Genomic DNA, 17,187 nt, shown 5'->3' with positions numbered 1-17,187 from the left:
AAATGTGTGGAAAAATAATAATGAAATCTCCCACTGTACAGATGATATAAGATAATACCAAAAGGAAAAAAAAGTAGAAGTGGACATGGTTCAAAGAAAATTTCTTTTTGAAGGAGACAAGAACCAAAGAACTTATTTAAGTTCTGTTTAAATGCCCTTACAAACTATTTGAACACTCATTTTAATCACATCTCCCAGTGTTAATCAGTGACATGAAGATAGCTCTTACAAAAACTTAACTCTTGTGTTGAAAATTTAGGAACTGACTAGAGAACTAAATTAATTAATTTACCTCCACTTCTCAAGCTTATTTCAAACCAATGGAATTTTGCTCAGGTGGTGAGTTTTGCATATTTTCTAACTTAATTGAGAAATGTGTTTCCATTGATAATCTTCCAGCCTAATTCATGTAAAAATAAAAGCTTTTTCATTTTACCTTTCATTTACTCTAGAGTATTCTAAAATGAAGGAATGTATAATATGGCACCAGTATATTTTGTATTAATAAAATCTGTCATAACCGTGACAATCACTAAGTCCTGCAATATATTTCTTGATGCTTTTCGTAGGTCCTCTACAAATGATCATCTTCTGACTCCAGGGACATATAGATTTTATTATATGGCTTTCCAGTTTGTATATTGTAGCATTGAACTGTCATGTATAGCATCCATTAGGAGGCTATTGACAAAATGTCCTCTCATATTGAACTAAGCACTCGATAAACCACTCACTATACGTAAATTGTTGTGCTCTTACCTCAAAGGATGGTCTATTGATTCCCCACAGGGCTATGGCCCTATCAGAACAACCCTATCTGTACTTCTCTCATGGTCATTGTAAAAAGTTGCGTGAGGCCTGTTTGAAAGTCCTAGATCTGGGAATCTTTTTTAGCATTATTTTTTAAAATGACATTTTTGTTTATTCCAAATAGTTAATTTCTAATCATTGTTTTGCCTTCATGGGTTGGAAGTCTTCCATTTTAGGCTTCTACTACGTAATAAAATAATCCTCACCTATAACAAAATATTTTCTAATTCATGCCCAAACGAACTGTTTTCTAGCATATTTTTGTGAGTTAAAGATTTGTAAATGGTACTTCATTTTTTTTTTTGCCAGTCCTAAGCTTGTGCTCAGGGCCTGAGCACTGTCATTGGACTTTCTCAAGGTTAGAGCTCTTCCACTTGAGCCTCAGCACCAATTCCAGCTTTTTTCTATGCATGTGGTACCAAGGAATCGAACCCAGGTCTTCGTGCATGCTAGGCAAGCACTCTACCACTAGGCCAAACTTTTGATGAGTGGATCAACAAGATGTGGTATTTGTACACAATGGAATTCTATGCGGCTGTCAGAAAGAATGACATCGCCCCATTTGTTAGGAAATGGAAAGACAAAAAAAAATATTAAGTGAACTAAGTCAGACTCAAAGGAACATAGGCTCAATGGTTTCCCTCATTTGTCATTATCAGTAGAAACCTTGGGCTCTCCTAGCAGATATTTGCAATAGACTAAAACCTAGATACATAAGGCCATATAGTATGACACTCAATGAAAGGAGCTCTAGGATATAGAAACAAAAGCTATATAATGAATGATTGTTGTCCTTAATGTACTATGTTATCTCTCATCTCTTTTGCTGTCCCTTCGTTATCTCATACTGTTACAGTATCTCACTTTGTTATCTGATATATTGGATATATTTGTATTTGGTTATTTGAAATTGGATAGGGAAAGGGGAAAAAACAAGATGAGGAGTGGGGGTGGGGGGGAGGGAAATGGGGACCAAGACATAAGAAAGGGTATCAATGTATGTGAATTAATGCACCTCCTATCTAGCGAATATAATGTAACCCTTCTATTAATTACAATAAAAATATATGAAAAAAATGAAAAAAAGATTTGTAAATGGTATTCCAACAGAGACCACATTGCTAAGATACTAATTCTCCTGTAAATTTCACTAGGCTTTTTTTTTTTTTTTTTTTTTTTTTGCCAGTCCTGGTCTTGAGCTCGGGCCTGAGCACTGTCCTTGAACTTTTCTCAAGGCTAGAGCTCTACCACTTGAGCCTTAACAACACTTCCAGCTTTTTTTTCTATGTATGTGTTACCGAGAAATTGAACCTGAGTCTTCGTGCATGCTAGGCAAGCACTCTACCACTAGGCCAGACTCCCTGTAGTTAGGCTTTTTTTTGGTAGGAAAAGAATCCCAGTGAGTACTTGTTGTCCTTGTTGTTGATGCTGTCCTTGTAGAAACAGACAATCTGATTCAAAATTTGTATGGAAATCCAAAGGTAAAATAAAATAATTTAGTGAAAGAATAAAGGTGGAGTGTTTGCATTTACTTATTTCAAAATTTTATTGTAAGTTCAAGCAGTGTGCTATGGTATGAAGAAGACATCAGACCAATATAGCAGCATAAAGAGTCAAGAAATAAACCCTTATATTTATGGGCAGGTGATCACTGAAAAACGTGTTAAGGCTGTTTAAATGGTTAAAAGAATCATTTTTCCAACAAATAATTCTGGGGCATTTGAATATTCACGTGTATAAAAGTTAATTTAGATAGCTGAACCCAGTGGCACATGTCTATATTCCTAATTACTCAGGAGGCTGAGATGTGAAAATTTTGTGGTTCAAAGCCAAGCCTGAGCAGCAAAGTCCATGAGACTCTTATCTCCAGTTAAGCACAAAAAGCTAGAAGTAAAACTGTGGCTCAAATGGTAGAGTGCCAGCCTTGGTTAAAATATTCAGGGACAGTGGTTAGGCCCTCAATTCAAGCCCTAAACTGGGCACAAAACCAATTAATTTAGACCCTTACTTCAGACCCTATACAAAAATAAACCCAAACAGATTTTAGACATAAATGTAAAAATTAGTAAAACCACAAAAAGAAAACACAGGAACTTTCACAAAAAGAAAACACAGGAAATCTTAATAGCCCTGGGTTAGAAAATCAGTTTACAAACACAAATACTAAAACAAAGTTAATAAAAAGAAAAACATGATCAATTGGACTTCATGAAAAATTTTAAATTTTGTTTGGAAAGGTTTAACTAAAAACAAATTATAATCTGGTAAATATTTGATAATTATGTATATGATAAATTCTTATAGACAACATCTTAAAATAACTCAAAACTCAATATAAAGATAACACCACCAAATTTACAACTTGACAAAACATCTGAAGAGATCTTTAACAAATGAGATGCATGAATAGCTACAAAGCACATGATACTATTTTTAGCATTTTATATCATTAGGGAGAGGCTAAGTAAGGGGAAAATGAGGTAATGCCTTATCCTCTACTGGCTATAATAAACAAGATCGGCAATACCAAGTATTGATCAACCTGTTGATAAATTGAAATTACTATACTTTGCTGGTGAAATATAAAAATGCAGTTATATGAAAACATATATACAACCAGTTGAACATGGATGTTCCTACTGCATTATTCAGAGAGGAATATATAGCCCCACCTGATGAATGAGTAAACAAAACATGGTATGTCCTTATAATATTGTTCTGCAATTTAAAAAGTAATGCTATATTCTACAACATGAATATAGAAACATTAAGGGAACAAAGCTAGATGCAGATTCTTTTGAAAAGTTTTATTGCACTTACATAAAATTCTGGAAGACACAAATATTTAGAGATCAAAACTGGATGAAATATTCTCTGGGACAGTAGATTTGAACAAGGATTATCTGCGTGCAAGAGCAGGAAATCTTTTTGAAATGATAGCAGTATCCTGCAACTAGATCTTGGTGATAGTTGTTTAACTCCTTAAATACACTAACATTTTTGAATTGTAAATTATGCCTAAATGAGCTTTTTTTAAAAGGGGTATCAGATGAGACTCAGAAAGTTCCATGAACATAGGTTACTTAAAACCCTATGTGTCCTGTATGCATTGTAATGAATGATAATTAAGAAATGAAAAAAACTATCTTGTATTATAATAAACAGCACATGAAAGCAGAATTGCTACTCCTTTTTACTAAAAACAAAAGAATCTTTAACTAGGCTGGGAGTTTGGCTCAGGGGTAAAGTGCTTGTCTAGCATGCACAAAGACCCCAGTTCAATTCCTCCAGTATCACATACTAAAGAAGTGTGCTGTGACTCAAGTAGTAGAGTGCTAGCCTTGAGAAAGCCCAAGGGCAGTGCCCAGGCCCAGAGTTCAAGCCCAGGATTGGCAAAAAGAAAGAAAGAAAGAAAGAAAGAAAGAAAGAAAGAAAGAAAGAAAGAAAGAAAGAAAGAAAGAAAGAACCTTCAACCAATTTAAACTTTTGTGGAAGAGATCAAAACATTCTACAAAATATAAATGAATAACATTCCTTAACTGTAAAGCCTTGGAATGAATGTGTAAGGAAGGCCACAGAACCACCTCCAGTTTTCCTTTAATTTTATTCTATTACCATTTTTAAAGATATTATTTTACACTCTCACTAGTTTCTTGTAACTCCTGAAAATATGCATTTAAATTTGGCAATTTTTAGGTTAGGATAAAGAAAAAGAAAACTCATTTTGGCTCCAAGAACAAATGATTAGAATAAATGAGTCCAATCATCGGAAGTCTGACATCAATTTTGCAAGTTCATTCTAACGAAAAGTGAACACTCACAATTGGTTGTAAATGATTGGACATAGAAAGGAAAAGTGAATAGATAATCTGAATAGATGAGTTTATGTACACTTTTGGATGGTTGCTACAATAGAGTCAAATTCTCACAGAGGTTGTCGTTCTGGGAGAAAAATACTGTCAATCAAACATAAATAAAGACAAATTGAAAAGTAAATTGAAAGGTAATTTTACTTTAAAGTGGTTTGTAAATGTAGATGTTAAGTTTGAAATGAATGTTGTTAATGACCATAGCTAGAAGTTATCTACCTGCTGATCACTAGAATATGATTATAAATGAGGTTGATTTTCCTGTTGACTACCCCATTTTTTCTCAACATGGTCTCATTATGTTTTCTATTCCATTGCTGACCCTTAAATATGAATGCTGGCTCACTTATGGATATAACAATATACTAACTTATATGTGGGTTTACAAAGTGCATGCTTTTAAGTATAAGAGGAGTATAGCTAGTGTGGTTTATCTTTTTCCTTTTTGTTAGGTCACAAGAGGTTTTAGATGGTGAAAATCAGGCCTGCATTATGAGGGAAAAGCTGTTTTACAAGCAGCCTTCTGTATAGCAACTAAATTGTTCCCCCCCAAAAGCATATAAGCATAATGAAGCTTTTATGTAGTCACACATATGCATTTATTTTTTCTCTCGTGAATGACTAATCTTAATTTTTTGAGCAGCAACTCAGCTTGCTTTCAGAACCGTTTAAGTTTAGCACATGATTTTTTTCCTCTGTAACCAACTATCCTTGATTTTGAAATGGTGAAAGTTTGCATATTTATTTTTTGCAAAGACAGTAGAATAAGCCTCTATCACCATTTACATGACCTCATCTAGTTCTGTCTTAAGCTTGGGTACATGATCATTTGGAGATTCTTCTGGATATCAGAGCCATAAAGGCTACATTTAACTGAGAACTATTTTGTGTGAACCAAATCCAGACCTATATGATGAGAGAGGTCATGCTGTGTACCTATTGTATGGTTCCTATTGTGTTTAACTGCCCAGGAACCCAGTTTTCCTGGTAAATATATAGGATCATATAGCCAGATCTACTGTAAATAGCTCAAGAACAAATCTTTTTTGTGTGTGAAATTTCACATCATTTTGTGAATTCTCTCTGGAATTCTCTTCCTCTACATGTATGCTTGGCTTACTCCACTCAAACACTATCCTCTGTGAGAAGCCTTCCTTAGTTACTGTTTCTAAAATTATACCTTCCACCCCAACATCTTGTCTATTATCTTGTGTGTTTTAGCTTTCTTTATATCCCTTACTAGGATATAACTAGGAGTTAGCATTCCATATCTATAGTTGTTTACTTGTAACTTCTCCAATAGAATATTTGCTTCATGAGGGTGGGGAGTTTGTTTTATTCACTTTGGTATCCCTAGTGTCTACTTCCACATTTAGCAATGAGGAAATATATAGATTCTCAGTAAATGGTCAAATATATAACTTTGGTAGGATTTCCAAAAAGACAGCTCATCAGTATTTCCTAATTAATGGCAAACCGCTAAACCCCTTTCTGTGAGGAAAAGACAAAAAACAAAAAAACAAAAACATGACAAATCAGGTCTCAGCCTCTGGGAAGTTTACATACTAGCAAAATAAATGTAGTGTAGCTAGCATGCTACTTGACACCCACATTGCTGTTTTTAAACCAAAACTCACTGCAGCACGATGAAATAGTTCATTGTCCATAATGACACCCATTTCTTCTTTTCAGTATGGAGGCTGTGTCATGATTTTGTGGCCATGTATTAACCACTCAAGTTTTAGTTATTAGAAAATTGAAAGTGAGGATTGAGGTTGATAGCGAGTTCGGGCATGAAAGTCCATAAGACTCTTATCTGCAAGTGATAGAGCAGTAGCCTTGAACTCAGAGACAATATCCAGGCTCAGAGTTCAAGCCCCACCATCAACCAAAAACAAAAACAAACAAAAAAAAAGAAAATTGAAAGTACAAAAATCTGGAATTCATTAAAAAATTCACAGCCACCCAGGCTGATGAGGGTTTGCACTCAGGAGGCTTCCTGAGTGTATATCAGGTCTCCTCTAAGTATGCTTTCAGCTATTCACTAACTCAGTTCTTAAACCAGTCCTGTAGATCCTTATTACTTTTCATATTTTATAGATGAAGAAACTGAGGTATAGTATACTGCAGCTGATGTGGCGAAGCCAGGATTCAAATCTCCCAAGCCTGGCTTGCTGTAGACCCACCACTGCTGTTAGCTGCATCTGCACTGGATGATTTGGTACAAACCTGTTCCAGTGTACTCCAGGACTTTCTTTGGTGCCTGGAGAACCCATTCTACCTATGGATATGTTGGGGATTTTGGGCTTCCGAGGCAGCCCTACCTTTTGGGAATTGGGAGTCAATGGTTTATGTGTTCTCACCTTCTGCTCTTCAGGTGGTCAGTCTTGTGGGATATGTATACATGTTTCCACAAGTCCTGATGAAACAGCATTGTCACTAGAGGTGAACACTTTCTTGGTTTTTCCTTTTATTGTCTTACCCTCCCTACTCTTCACTTTCACTTTATGGACTCAGCTCTCAGCCTACTCACACCTACTTCCTTATCTCAGAATTGGATTGCCAAAGAGACTCATGAAAATAGGGCACCTTAGCCCAGTACTGTGTTTTATTAATAAGTTTGTTTCTAGGACCTGAACTTGGGGCCTAAGAGCTTTTTCACTTAAGGCTAGCACCCTACCATTTGAGGTATAGTTCCACTTCCAACTTTTTGGTCATTAATTGGGGATGAGAATCTCGTGGACTTTCCTGCATAGGCTTGCTTCAAACTGTGATCCTCAGATCTCAGCCTTAGTAGCTGGAATCACAAGCATGAGCTACTGACACTGGCTAAGGATATAAATCTTTAGGGAAAGAAAGATCTGGAATTGCTATTGCAGCTCTCTAGTTCTGTCTAAATTTTGTATTTTAACTCAGATTTAACAGATGAGTTCTCCAAGCAGTACCAGAGGAAATATCACTTATCCAAAGATAGTTATTTGAGTCATTTTATACTTTTATAGCTTATAAGATATATTCCAGGCAGCCATGACTCCATAAGCTCATGGATTCTTGGATAGTTTGTTTGCCATAAACAGTTCTAGACAGACCAGAATATGTTATACAAAGAACATTCCATTAAGATTTTTTCTTCCCATAAATACCATTAGTGTGTTTGTTGGGAAGTCAATTGTATTTGTTAGGAGCTTTGTTGGTCACTTTATTTTTCTAGAATGTGTCTTCTAATAAATAATTACAGACCTGCTGCTCTCCTTTTCCTTCCTTGTAAGCATGTAATCTTTCAAAAACACTGAATTGCTGCTGGGTGCTGGTGGCTCACAACTGTAATCCTACCTTCTCAGGAGACTAAGGTCTGAGGATCATGGTTCAAAGCCACCCCATGCAGGAAGGTCTTTGAGATTATACTCTCAAATTAACTACCAAAATACACACACACACACACACACACACACACACACACACACACACACACACACACACACACACACACACACACACTGGAGATGTGGCTCAATTCAGTGCCTAGACCAAGTGCCAATCCCCACAGGCAGTTACTAGCTTCTAGAATTGTTAGATGGACTTACGAATAATTTGCCATTTTCCATTATTCTTCTTGACTTTTTTTTAATCTGGAGACCTCCTGGCTCTGCCACTTACTAGCTATGAGACTTGACCAAGTTTCTTAAGACCGCTGAACATTATTAAATATAATGGTAAGAGACCAGTATTAAGTCCTGCTTCAAAGAGTTGTTAGGAAGAATAAATGCAATGACTTTGTCAAAATGCTGTGCAAGTTCTGGTTGATGATAGGGGTTTAGATGTTTCCCTTCCATTTCCCATCCTTTTCTAACTATGTATATAAAATCATACCTCCATATTCCCTACTGAGGTCTTCTTGCATTTTACATCGTAGCCTATTTACAAATCTGTAGGAAGAGTTTCATCAATCGAAAAGATTCACACACAAAATGTAAATATGAGCAATGCCCAGCCAACACACTGTAGGGGAGGAGTTGTAGCCATCGGCTGTTCCTCCCCTGGAGGAAAGATCAACTTAGTCTGTTTAATAACCTTGGAGGTGAGAAATCCACGGAAGCCCAGTCAAAGGTGACAAAGGAGCCTTTTTTAGCTGGCCCACAACTGCCTTGTCCTGGACTTCCAGAGCTAAGAGCAGCTTCCACCTCCAATAGGGCAATATTTATATAGGCTTTAGCCATACACAGGTGGTGGTTTCCCAGGCAAGCAAGCTGATTTACTGAAGCTAAGGGGTGGATAAATTCTTCAGCTCTTGGACATTGAAGATGGTCAGGACCCGGCAGACAGCATCCTGCTGATGCTGCTGGAGGCTGGAGGTGAGGGTCACCAAGAAATGGGAAACTGGGTTCTTAGAGCCTGCATTTATCATTACTGTTCAACTCAAAAAACACAAAAGGAAACGGGTTCAGAAACTAGATACTGGAATTCGCTTCCATACTTTATAAATAATTTAGATAAATTAGCACAGTGTACCTCACTCTTGGGATAATGGTTGGAAGTCATAGATTTGTAATCTTGTGGAAGATTGGACCCCAGAATGGAGCCAAAAGAATTTCTAAAGGAGGCATTTAGTATGTCTTACTAAATTTTTTAAAAGAAAATTTAAAAAATGTATTTTCTCTGATCATCATAGAATTAGAGTTGGTAATAATATAACATATGGAAAAGACCTTAATGTCTGGGATTTAAGTAGCATGTTTCTAAGTAATCCAAGATTCAAAGCAGAACTCTTGAGAAATAATAGAAAACATTTCAGATTGAATGAAAATTAAAACACTACTTATCAGAATTTGGAAGAGGAAACTAACCTGTACCTAGAACTAAATTTATAATTTCAAAAATGCCAGATGAGATGGTCTTAAAATTAATTATCGAAGCTTTCACCTTAAGAAGCTAAGGCAGCTCTTCCCATGATCCTCTCTCCCTTTTCCACATCTTTCCTCTCGCCCGGCCGCCCGCTGCCACCATGAAGGTCGAGCTCTGCAGTTTCAGCGGGTACAAGATCTACCCCGGGCACGGGAGGCGCTACGCCAGGACCGACGGGAAGGTTTTCCAATTTCTTAATGCAAAATGCGAGTCAGCTTTCCTTTCCAAGAAGAATCCTCGACGGATAAACTGGACTGTCCTCTATAGAAGAAAGCACAAAAAGGGACAGTCGGAAGAAATTCAGAAGAAAAGAACCCGACGTGCAGTCAAATTCCAAAGGGCCATCACTGGTGCATCCCTTGCTGATATAATGGCCAAGAGGAATCAGAAACCAGAAGTTAGAAAGGCTCAGCGAGAGCAAGCTATCCGGGGTGCCAAGGAAGCAAAAAAGGCTAAGCAAGCGTCCAAGAAGACAGCAATGGCTGCAGCTAAGGCTCCCACAAAGGCTGCACCTAAGCAAAAAATTGTAAAGCCTGTCAAGGTTTCTGCTCCCCGAGTTGGTGGAAAACACTAGTTTGGCCGATCAGACTTTGAAATAAAGATCTATCTGTAACTTTAAAAAAAAAAAAAAAAAAAAGAAGCTAAGGCAATAAGAAAGAACAAATTGAACCTAAAATAAGAAAGGAAACGATCAATAAAACTCCAGAAAATAAAGAGTACAGAATTTTTACACAACCTAAGTTGCTGTTTTGAAGAAATAAACATAATAAATTATGTCCATTAAAGGAATTGTGTCTATAAGCAAAAGTCTTTCCCCAAAAACCTTAAGAAAGCCAGACCCAAAGAAACATAGGCTCCAGGGTTTCCCTCTTTGTAATAATTAGTATATGTCTAGGATAGACCTAGAAGAGGATCACAGTAGCTCAATAGTTGTATACATGATCATATAAATTGATGCTAATTGAAATGAATTCCAAGAAGTGAAAACAAGGGTTTTTTTTAATGTACTGTGTGAATTTATTTCTTTTTTTCTTTCGTTTTTCCTTTGGTTTATCCCCTGTTGACATTGTTTTTTATTTTGGTACCCTGTGTCTTATATATGCATTATCTGATTTGGGGATGGCAAGGGGGATAGCAAAATGGTGAGACAAAGGACAAAGGGTGAACAAATATAACAGCAGTACTCACAAGACACTACATTGGAAATGAACTATACTTGTCAGGGAGGAAGACAGAGGAACATCATAGACTGAATGGGAGAACTAAATATGATAGAGATACAGAAAGAAAAGTAACTGCTTTTGCAACTTTGTGTTCTGCAGAAGGGAAAGTGGGAGAAAATGAGGAAGGAAGATAACTTTAACAAGAAATGTACTCATGGAAGTGGCACTGTGGCTCAAGAGGTAGAGTGCTAGCCTTGAGTTGAAGAGCTCAGGGACAGAGCCCAGATCCAGAGTTCAAGCCCCACAATCAACCAAAAAAAAAAAAAAAAAGAAGAAGAAAAGAAATGTATTCACCTTACTTAGGTATCTGTAACCCTACTGTATATCACCTTTACAATAAAATAAAATTTGAAAAGCCTTTCCACAAAAACTTCAGACATTGATGAGTGAGTGTTAAGATTTTTAAAGGAACTAGCACCTTTTTAAACAAAATGTTGCCTACAAAGACTTCGGAAACATTCTCAAATCATTTGGAGGGGCAGAGGGTGAACTCAGGGCCTATGCACTATCCCTAAGCTTCATCTGCTCTAGCACTCTACAACTTGAGCCACAGCTCTACTTCCAGCTTTTTTGGTAGTTAAGTAGAGATGAGTTTCTTGCCTGGGATGGCTTTGAACCATATTCCTCAGATCTCAGCCTCTTGAGTAGCTGGGATTATTGATATGAGCTACCGGCACCTGACATTCTCAAATAATTTTATGAAGTCAATATATCATGTTTGAAAAATCATCTAGAATATTCAACATAGAGGCAAATGAAAAAAATAAGATTATCTCAATCAATACAGAAAAATTATATACATTTTCTTGGTTTTAATGAAACTCTGGAAAAGTAGACATAGAAGTGAGTATAAGAGAACAGTCTTAGCTGATCATAGAAAGCTAAGTGTGATCTTATCCTTAGTCGGAAGGTTATTCCATCAGTGATACAGCAACAAGGCAAGGGCTGTCTACTCTTATCACTTCTATTTAGTATATATTGAAGATCCTAGCACCAGTGCAGTAATGCAAGTAAAAAAAAAGAAAGGTAAAGATAGAAAAAGCAAAAGTAAAGCAGCCTTAAATTCACCAAGGACATGGTTGTTTATGTAGAAATTTCTCAGAATATATAAGAGCTACTGGAACTCATGATTGAATTAAGCAAGGTCACAAGAAACAAGATCTGTATATAAAAATCAATTGTACTTCTATACTAGTAGCAAATGTCCCAGAAATTAAGTTAGAAAATTCATTTTCAATTGTGTAATATAGCAAAATACTTAGATATAATTTAACAAAAGATATATAAGACCTCGCGCATGCAAACTATAACAGTCGTAGAGAAATTAGATAAGGCCTAAATAAATGGAGATACATATCATGTTAGTGGATTGGAAGGTTCAATATTGTTCTCCTACAATTGATCTTTAGATTCAATTTAACACAGCCAATAAACTCTCAAAAACTTTTTAATAGGAAATGATAAATGGATCTTAAAATCTATATAGAAAAGTAAAGTCTAAACAAATCTTGTACAAAATCAAATTGAAGTTTCTTTACCTATCAAAATAGTGTATGGTTGGTATAAGAAAGAATAAATGAATCACTGAACAATACATCAAGACAAAATCCAGATATATATCCTCAAACAGACATGTATGTATGTATGTATGTATGACTGAATGTATGAATGTGTGCATATACATATTGTGTGTGAGTATGTAAGGATCTCTGTCACACAAATATATATATATACAAATATATAGTGGCTATATATGTATATATTTACACACATAAATATATACATACACACATATATAGGTGTTGTCATTAGAACATAGTGCTGGTACTTTCATCTACCTGATATGGTGGTGATTTGGGACATTGCATGGACCCTTAAGTGATGACACCTGGTCCAAGGTCCTTACAGTACTGAGGGGCCACCTTCAGAAAGTATTAAGGTAGATTTTGTGAAATTGACAGTTCTTGCTAAGTTGTTATAAGAGTGAGCCCAATTCCTGGATTGTCCTCTAGCGTCCTTTCTCCTACATAGTCTTTTGACATTATGATGCCATCTACCAAGGGATCCTCACCACAGAACAGGCAACGCCAGTACCATGCCCTTGAGTCTCCATAAATAAATGTCATGAAATATATGAGATTTGCTTACAGAATATGAATTAATGCAGTATGATCAACGATTTTCAACAAAGTAACATAATTTTAGTAAGGGAGAATGAGTTTAATAAATGGTGCTGTAACAATTGAATAAACTACAAAAAGGAAATAACTACCCCTCTGTCATCTCATACAACACAGAGGAACTAATTTGAGGTTGATCACAGACTGAATGTAAAACCTAAAAGCTATAAAGCTCTAGAAGAAAATAAAACTTTTTTTCAACTTTGTGCTAGGCAAGGAGTTTATTTGAAGGATATGCAAAGCATAAGTATTAGTAACGACCAACTGATTTCATGCATCGCATAAGTGAATATAAAATTCATACAATTATTTTATGCATACTACTTGATAATTTTCTTTAAGTTGGAAATTAGTCTCAAATTAAAAGTTAAAGTCAGGTGGTGACTCATACCTGTAATCCTATCTGCATGGCTGAGATCTGAGGATTGTGATTTGAAGCCAGCCTGGCAGGAAAGTCAGTGAAACTCTTATCTCCAATTAATCCCCCAAAAAGCTGAAAGTGGAGCTGTGGTTCAAGGGTAGAATATTACCTTAAGCAAAAAAGCCCTGGGACAGCACCCTGGCTTAAGTTCAAACACTAGGACAATACAATTAAGAAAATAGTGAATAGAAAGGCCTGGAGGAATGGCACAGCAGAGTACCTGTTTAGCATACGCATAGCCCTGGGTTTAGTCTAGAGTTCCAATAAACAAAGTATGTAATGTATTATCTATATATTACATATTATCTGATAATATTATAAGATAGTAACATATATTATCTTAAAATGAACACTAGAGTTGTGCAAATTTTATTCCAGTGATGAAGCAAGACCTTATTTATTTTTACAACATAGCTTAATCATGAAAGGAAGAATGTGGGCCTGTACTAGCTTCCCAACTGTGAACAATAAACTTATAAACTTCTTGCCTTGGTATAGAAGACTTATAAAATTTGGCTTTTGTGCTTCTCTCTGTCATGTTCCTTTCACGGTACAAATCTTAACAGCAGGACTGTCTAAAGCAGATCATTTATTGGTACCTTTTTTTTGGGGGGGGGGCCAGTTCTGGGGCTTGAACTCAGAGCCTGGGCACTGTCATCAGGCTTTTTTTCTCAAGGCTAGTGCTCTCCCCTTGAGCAGTAGCACCACTTCCTGGATCTTTCTGTGTATGTGGTACTAAGGAATTGAACCCAGGACTTGGTGCCTGCTAGGCCACACTTCCAGCCCCTAGTTTAATCTTTTATATATTGTCTTTTTGTATATATTTTATATATTGTCTTTGCACCCTTTTGCCTGCTTTTTTCCTCTAGGATACTCAGGACACTTTATCTTTATCATATCACTGATATACTCCAAGAAATATATCATAGCTCAGTATGAGTGTGAATGAATAAATGAATGTTCTTATAGTCCCATTAGCCAGTTATATATGACAGTATACTTAAACATTCTGATTGGAGTTAGATCTTAAATAATTTACATAAAAATATGTAGTTTTATCCCTATAAACAAAAAACTTTTGATAACATCAGATCAGTCTTTGGCTAATATACAGTTCCTCCTTTTGCTTTATTTCCATGCCCTAATCAGAACTTGTTTTTCCCCAGTGCTGGGGATTAAATTCAGGGTCTCACTTTAGCTGAATACACACTATACTTCTAGAACCTTCATATGTTAGATATTTTTTTAGTTACAGTCTTGCTTTATGCCTAAACCAGCCTCTGAACTATGATCTTTAAATTGTGTTTCCCTAGGTAGCTGGTATGACAGGAATATGTCATTTGTCTAGTTATTGTGCTTCTCCTGTATCTGAGATGACAGGCACATGCCACCACATCCAGTTGTTGGCCGAGACGCAATCTCACAATTTTTTGCCAGGACTAGCCCTGTACTATGGCATCTCAATCTCAAGTAGCCACTCAGTTATCTAGAATTATAGGCTTGAGGCAATGTACTCTGTTCTTCTTCTTAATTAGTACTTTCTGTGAACAATATTTAACAGCATCCCTAATAACAATAGTTTCCACATATGTTTGATCCTATATCCCATTAGTAAAATACCTGTGCACACCTAGAGTTTTGTTCATGTACATTGCACGTGCATACCTAGCACATGTACAAATGTTGAAATGAAATATTTCATTTACTTACACATCCAAGCCTAAAACTTCCATAGAGTTGATTCTTTTGTGGTTTAAGCCTTAGATATGATAATAGGTTGAAAATATTTCTTGCTTTTTAAGTGAACGTATGGTTATCAATAGATTTTTTACTCCATTTATTTTGTAACATTGTTTGATGATTGATTTTCTACAACAAGATACGTAGGAAATAATGAGAATAGAAGTTGGGAGGAGGCAGCCTGGAAGGACTATGTTGATCTTTTTCATATATTTTTAAAAGTGTAATTAATAGAAGGGTTACATTATATTCACCAGATAGAAGGTGTATTATTTCATAAACATTGATACCCTTTCTCATGTCTTAGTCCCCATTTCCCTCTCCCCACCCCCCCATATGTTGATTTTTTAAATAGTCAATTCAATTATACTATAAATATTGACAGTGAATTTTAATTAAATGACTCCTTAGGGCATTGTTAATTATAGAAAATTAGCACTGTAGTACGTCAAGACAGAGCTTCTGAACATGAGGACAAAAATGCTACTTATTCTCACAGAAAAAAAGAGTTTCTCAGAATGCATTAATTCTGCACTATGGCAGCCTGAGACAGATTTGGAGATTTTGAGCTTGCTGTGTTACCTCTGAGACCTAAAAGAAGCAGAATATAAAAATGAGCCTCTATCAATTTGAAGCAAACCTAATCCTTGTGATCATGGCTGTGGTCTAAATCTATTAAAGATGTTCAAATTCAGTGTCCTTGGTATCACTGCAGGTTGACCTGAATAGTGAGCAATAAACTTGTGTATTATAATTCTGGTTGGAAGATATGTGCTTAGGAAGTGAAACCGACAGTCAGTGTTTTGTGCCTGTCTCAAAGCAGACTAAGAGCCTATCTAAAATGACAGGTGCATTTTTAGGGAAAGAAACCCATAATGTTTTCCTATTTAGTAGGTGACAGTATGTCCCAAGATAACAAGCTTAAGGGGTTGGAACGAGCCTAGCAGTTTCTCAGTTCATACAAATTGAATTTTTCTCATAGGCTGGAAGACTGTGGAAACCTAGCGTAGAATACAGAAATAAATTAGCATATTAAGTAAATTTATACATTCTGCCTTGTGAGCACTTTGAATTTAAGGAAGAAATTTTATTATTTCTTCAAAGAAATTTTAAAAATTCTGTATTTAAACTCCCTGTTGGACAGGGTCCATATAATGAATTAGATCATTTTGATGATTACCCAAAGTGGTAATTAAATTGATAGGAATATTTTTCTCCTCTCTTTCTTTTTGTCAGAATTACTGATTTAAGGAACATCAAAAGAAGATTGTATTTATCGACAGTCCATAAGGAACTGTCTTCAACCCCTCTTCATGCAAAAATCCCACTCTTCATGATCAAGCGCAAAATTGTAAGTATCACAGAATGTTGCCTAAATTGTTAAATTCAATTCAGTAAGTATTAATGTGGGCCTACTCTGGGAGTGAGGAACATTTCTAAGTGCCGTCCTTCCTCTCCCTTGAAATCTACTAGGTGAGAGGATATTATAATGCACTATAGACAGTACAGTGGGAGAGAAGGTGCTACTAGTACTCTGAAAGGCAGAGAAACCCACTGAACTGCCAGAAGAATTAGCACTTAGTATGGACAATAAAGGACTGAGATTTCACAGGAGGAAATAAGAAGCCAGGCAAGACTTGAGCAAAAGAAACTGCATGGAGATTGCAGAATGGAAAATAAGAAACTACTGCTACTAGATTTTAAAACACCAGTCCTGCATTACAAAAATGACATAGAATGGAGATTTCAGACTGGTTATGTAATCTGTAAAGGGCTTAGTTCAATTGACAAGCCTTTTTCACTTTATTTTGATTTTGATTTGGTATTGCTCTCAATATTTATTCTTTCCTTTAAAGAGACTCATTTTTGTGCTTAAATTTATTTATTTGTTTACAGGAATGGGTTTTCTTGTTTTTATTTGAAAATGCTAAAAAACAGAGGGGTTACAGTTACATAAGTAAGGCAAAGAGTACATTTCCTTTTAGACAATGTCCCCTCTTTCATCACTCTCCCAATTTTTCCCTCCCATTTGATCTACAAGT

The 17,187-nt window shown here is 36.0% G+C and overlaps 1 protein-coding gene and 1 pseudogene across 7 annotated transcripts in view; both read left to right on the top strand.

Annotated features, from left to right (window-relative positions):
• The window catches only part of Cfap20dc (CFAP20 domain containing), a 183,722-nt gene that overhangs the window by 60,764 nt on the left and 105,771 nt on the right, over positions 1-17,187 (top strand). For all 7 annotated transcript variants that reach the window (XM_090323162.1, XM_090323155.1, XM_090323189.1 and 4 more), the window contains one exon: positions 16,382-16,496. In XM_090323162.1, coding sequence (XP_090179288.1) covers positions 16,382-16,496 — 115 coding nt within the window. The remainder of the gene's footprint in view (positions 1-16,381; positions 16,497-17,187) is intronic.
• LOC150066623 (large ribosomal subunit protein eL24 pseudogene) lies at positions 9,641-10,221 on the top strand (annotated as a pseudogene).

Source organism: Megascapheus bottae, chromosome 2 (assembly GCF_031878675.1).
Source record: "Megascapheus bottae isolate mThoBot1 chromosome 2, mThoBot2.hap1, whole genome shotgun sequence".
NCBI lineage: Eukaryota > Metazoa > Chordata > Mammalia > Rodentia > Geomyidae > Megascapheus > Megascapheus bottae.
The sequence above is the reverse complement of the archived record's forward strand: the minus strand, read 5'-3'. Positions and strand labels throughout refer to the sequence as shown.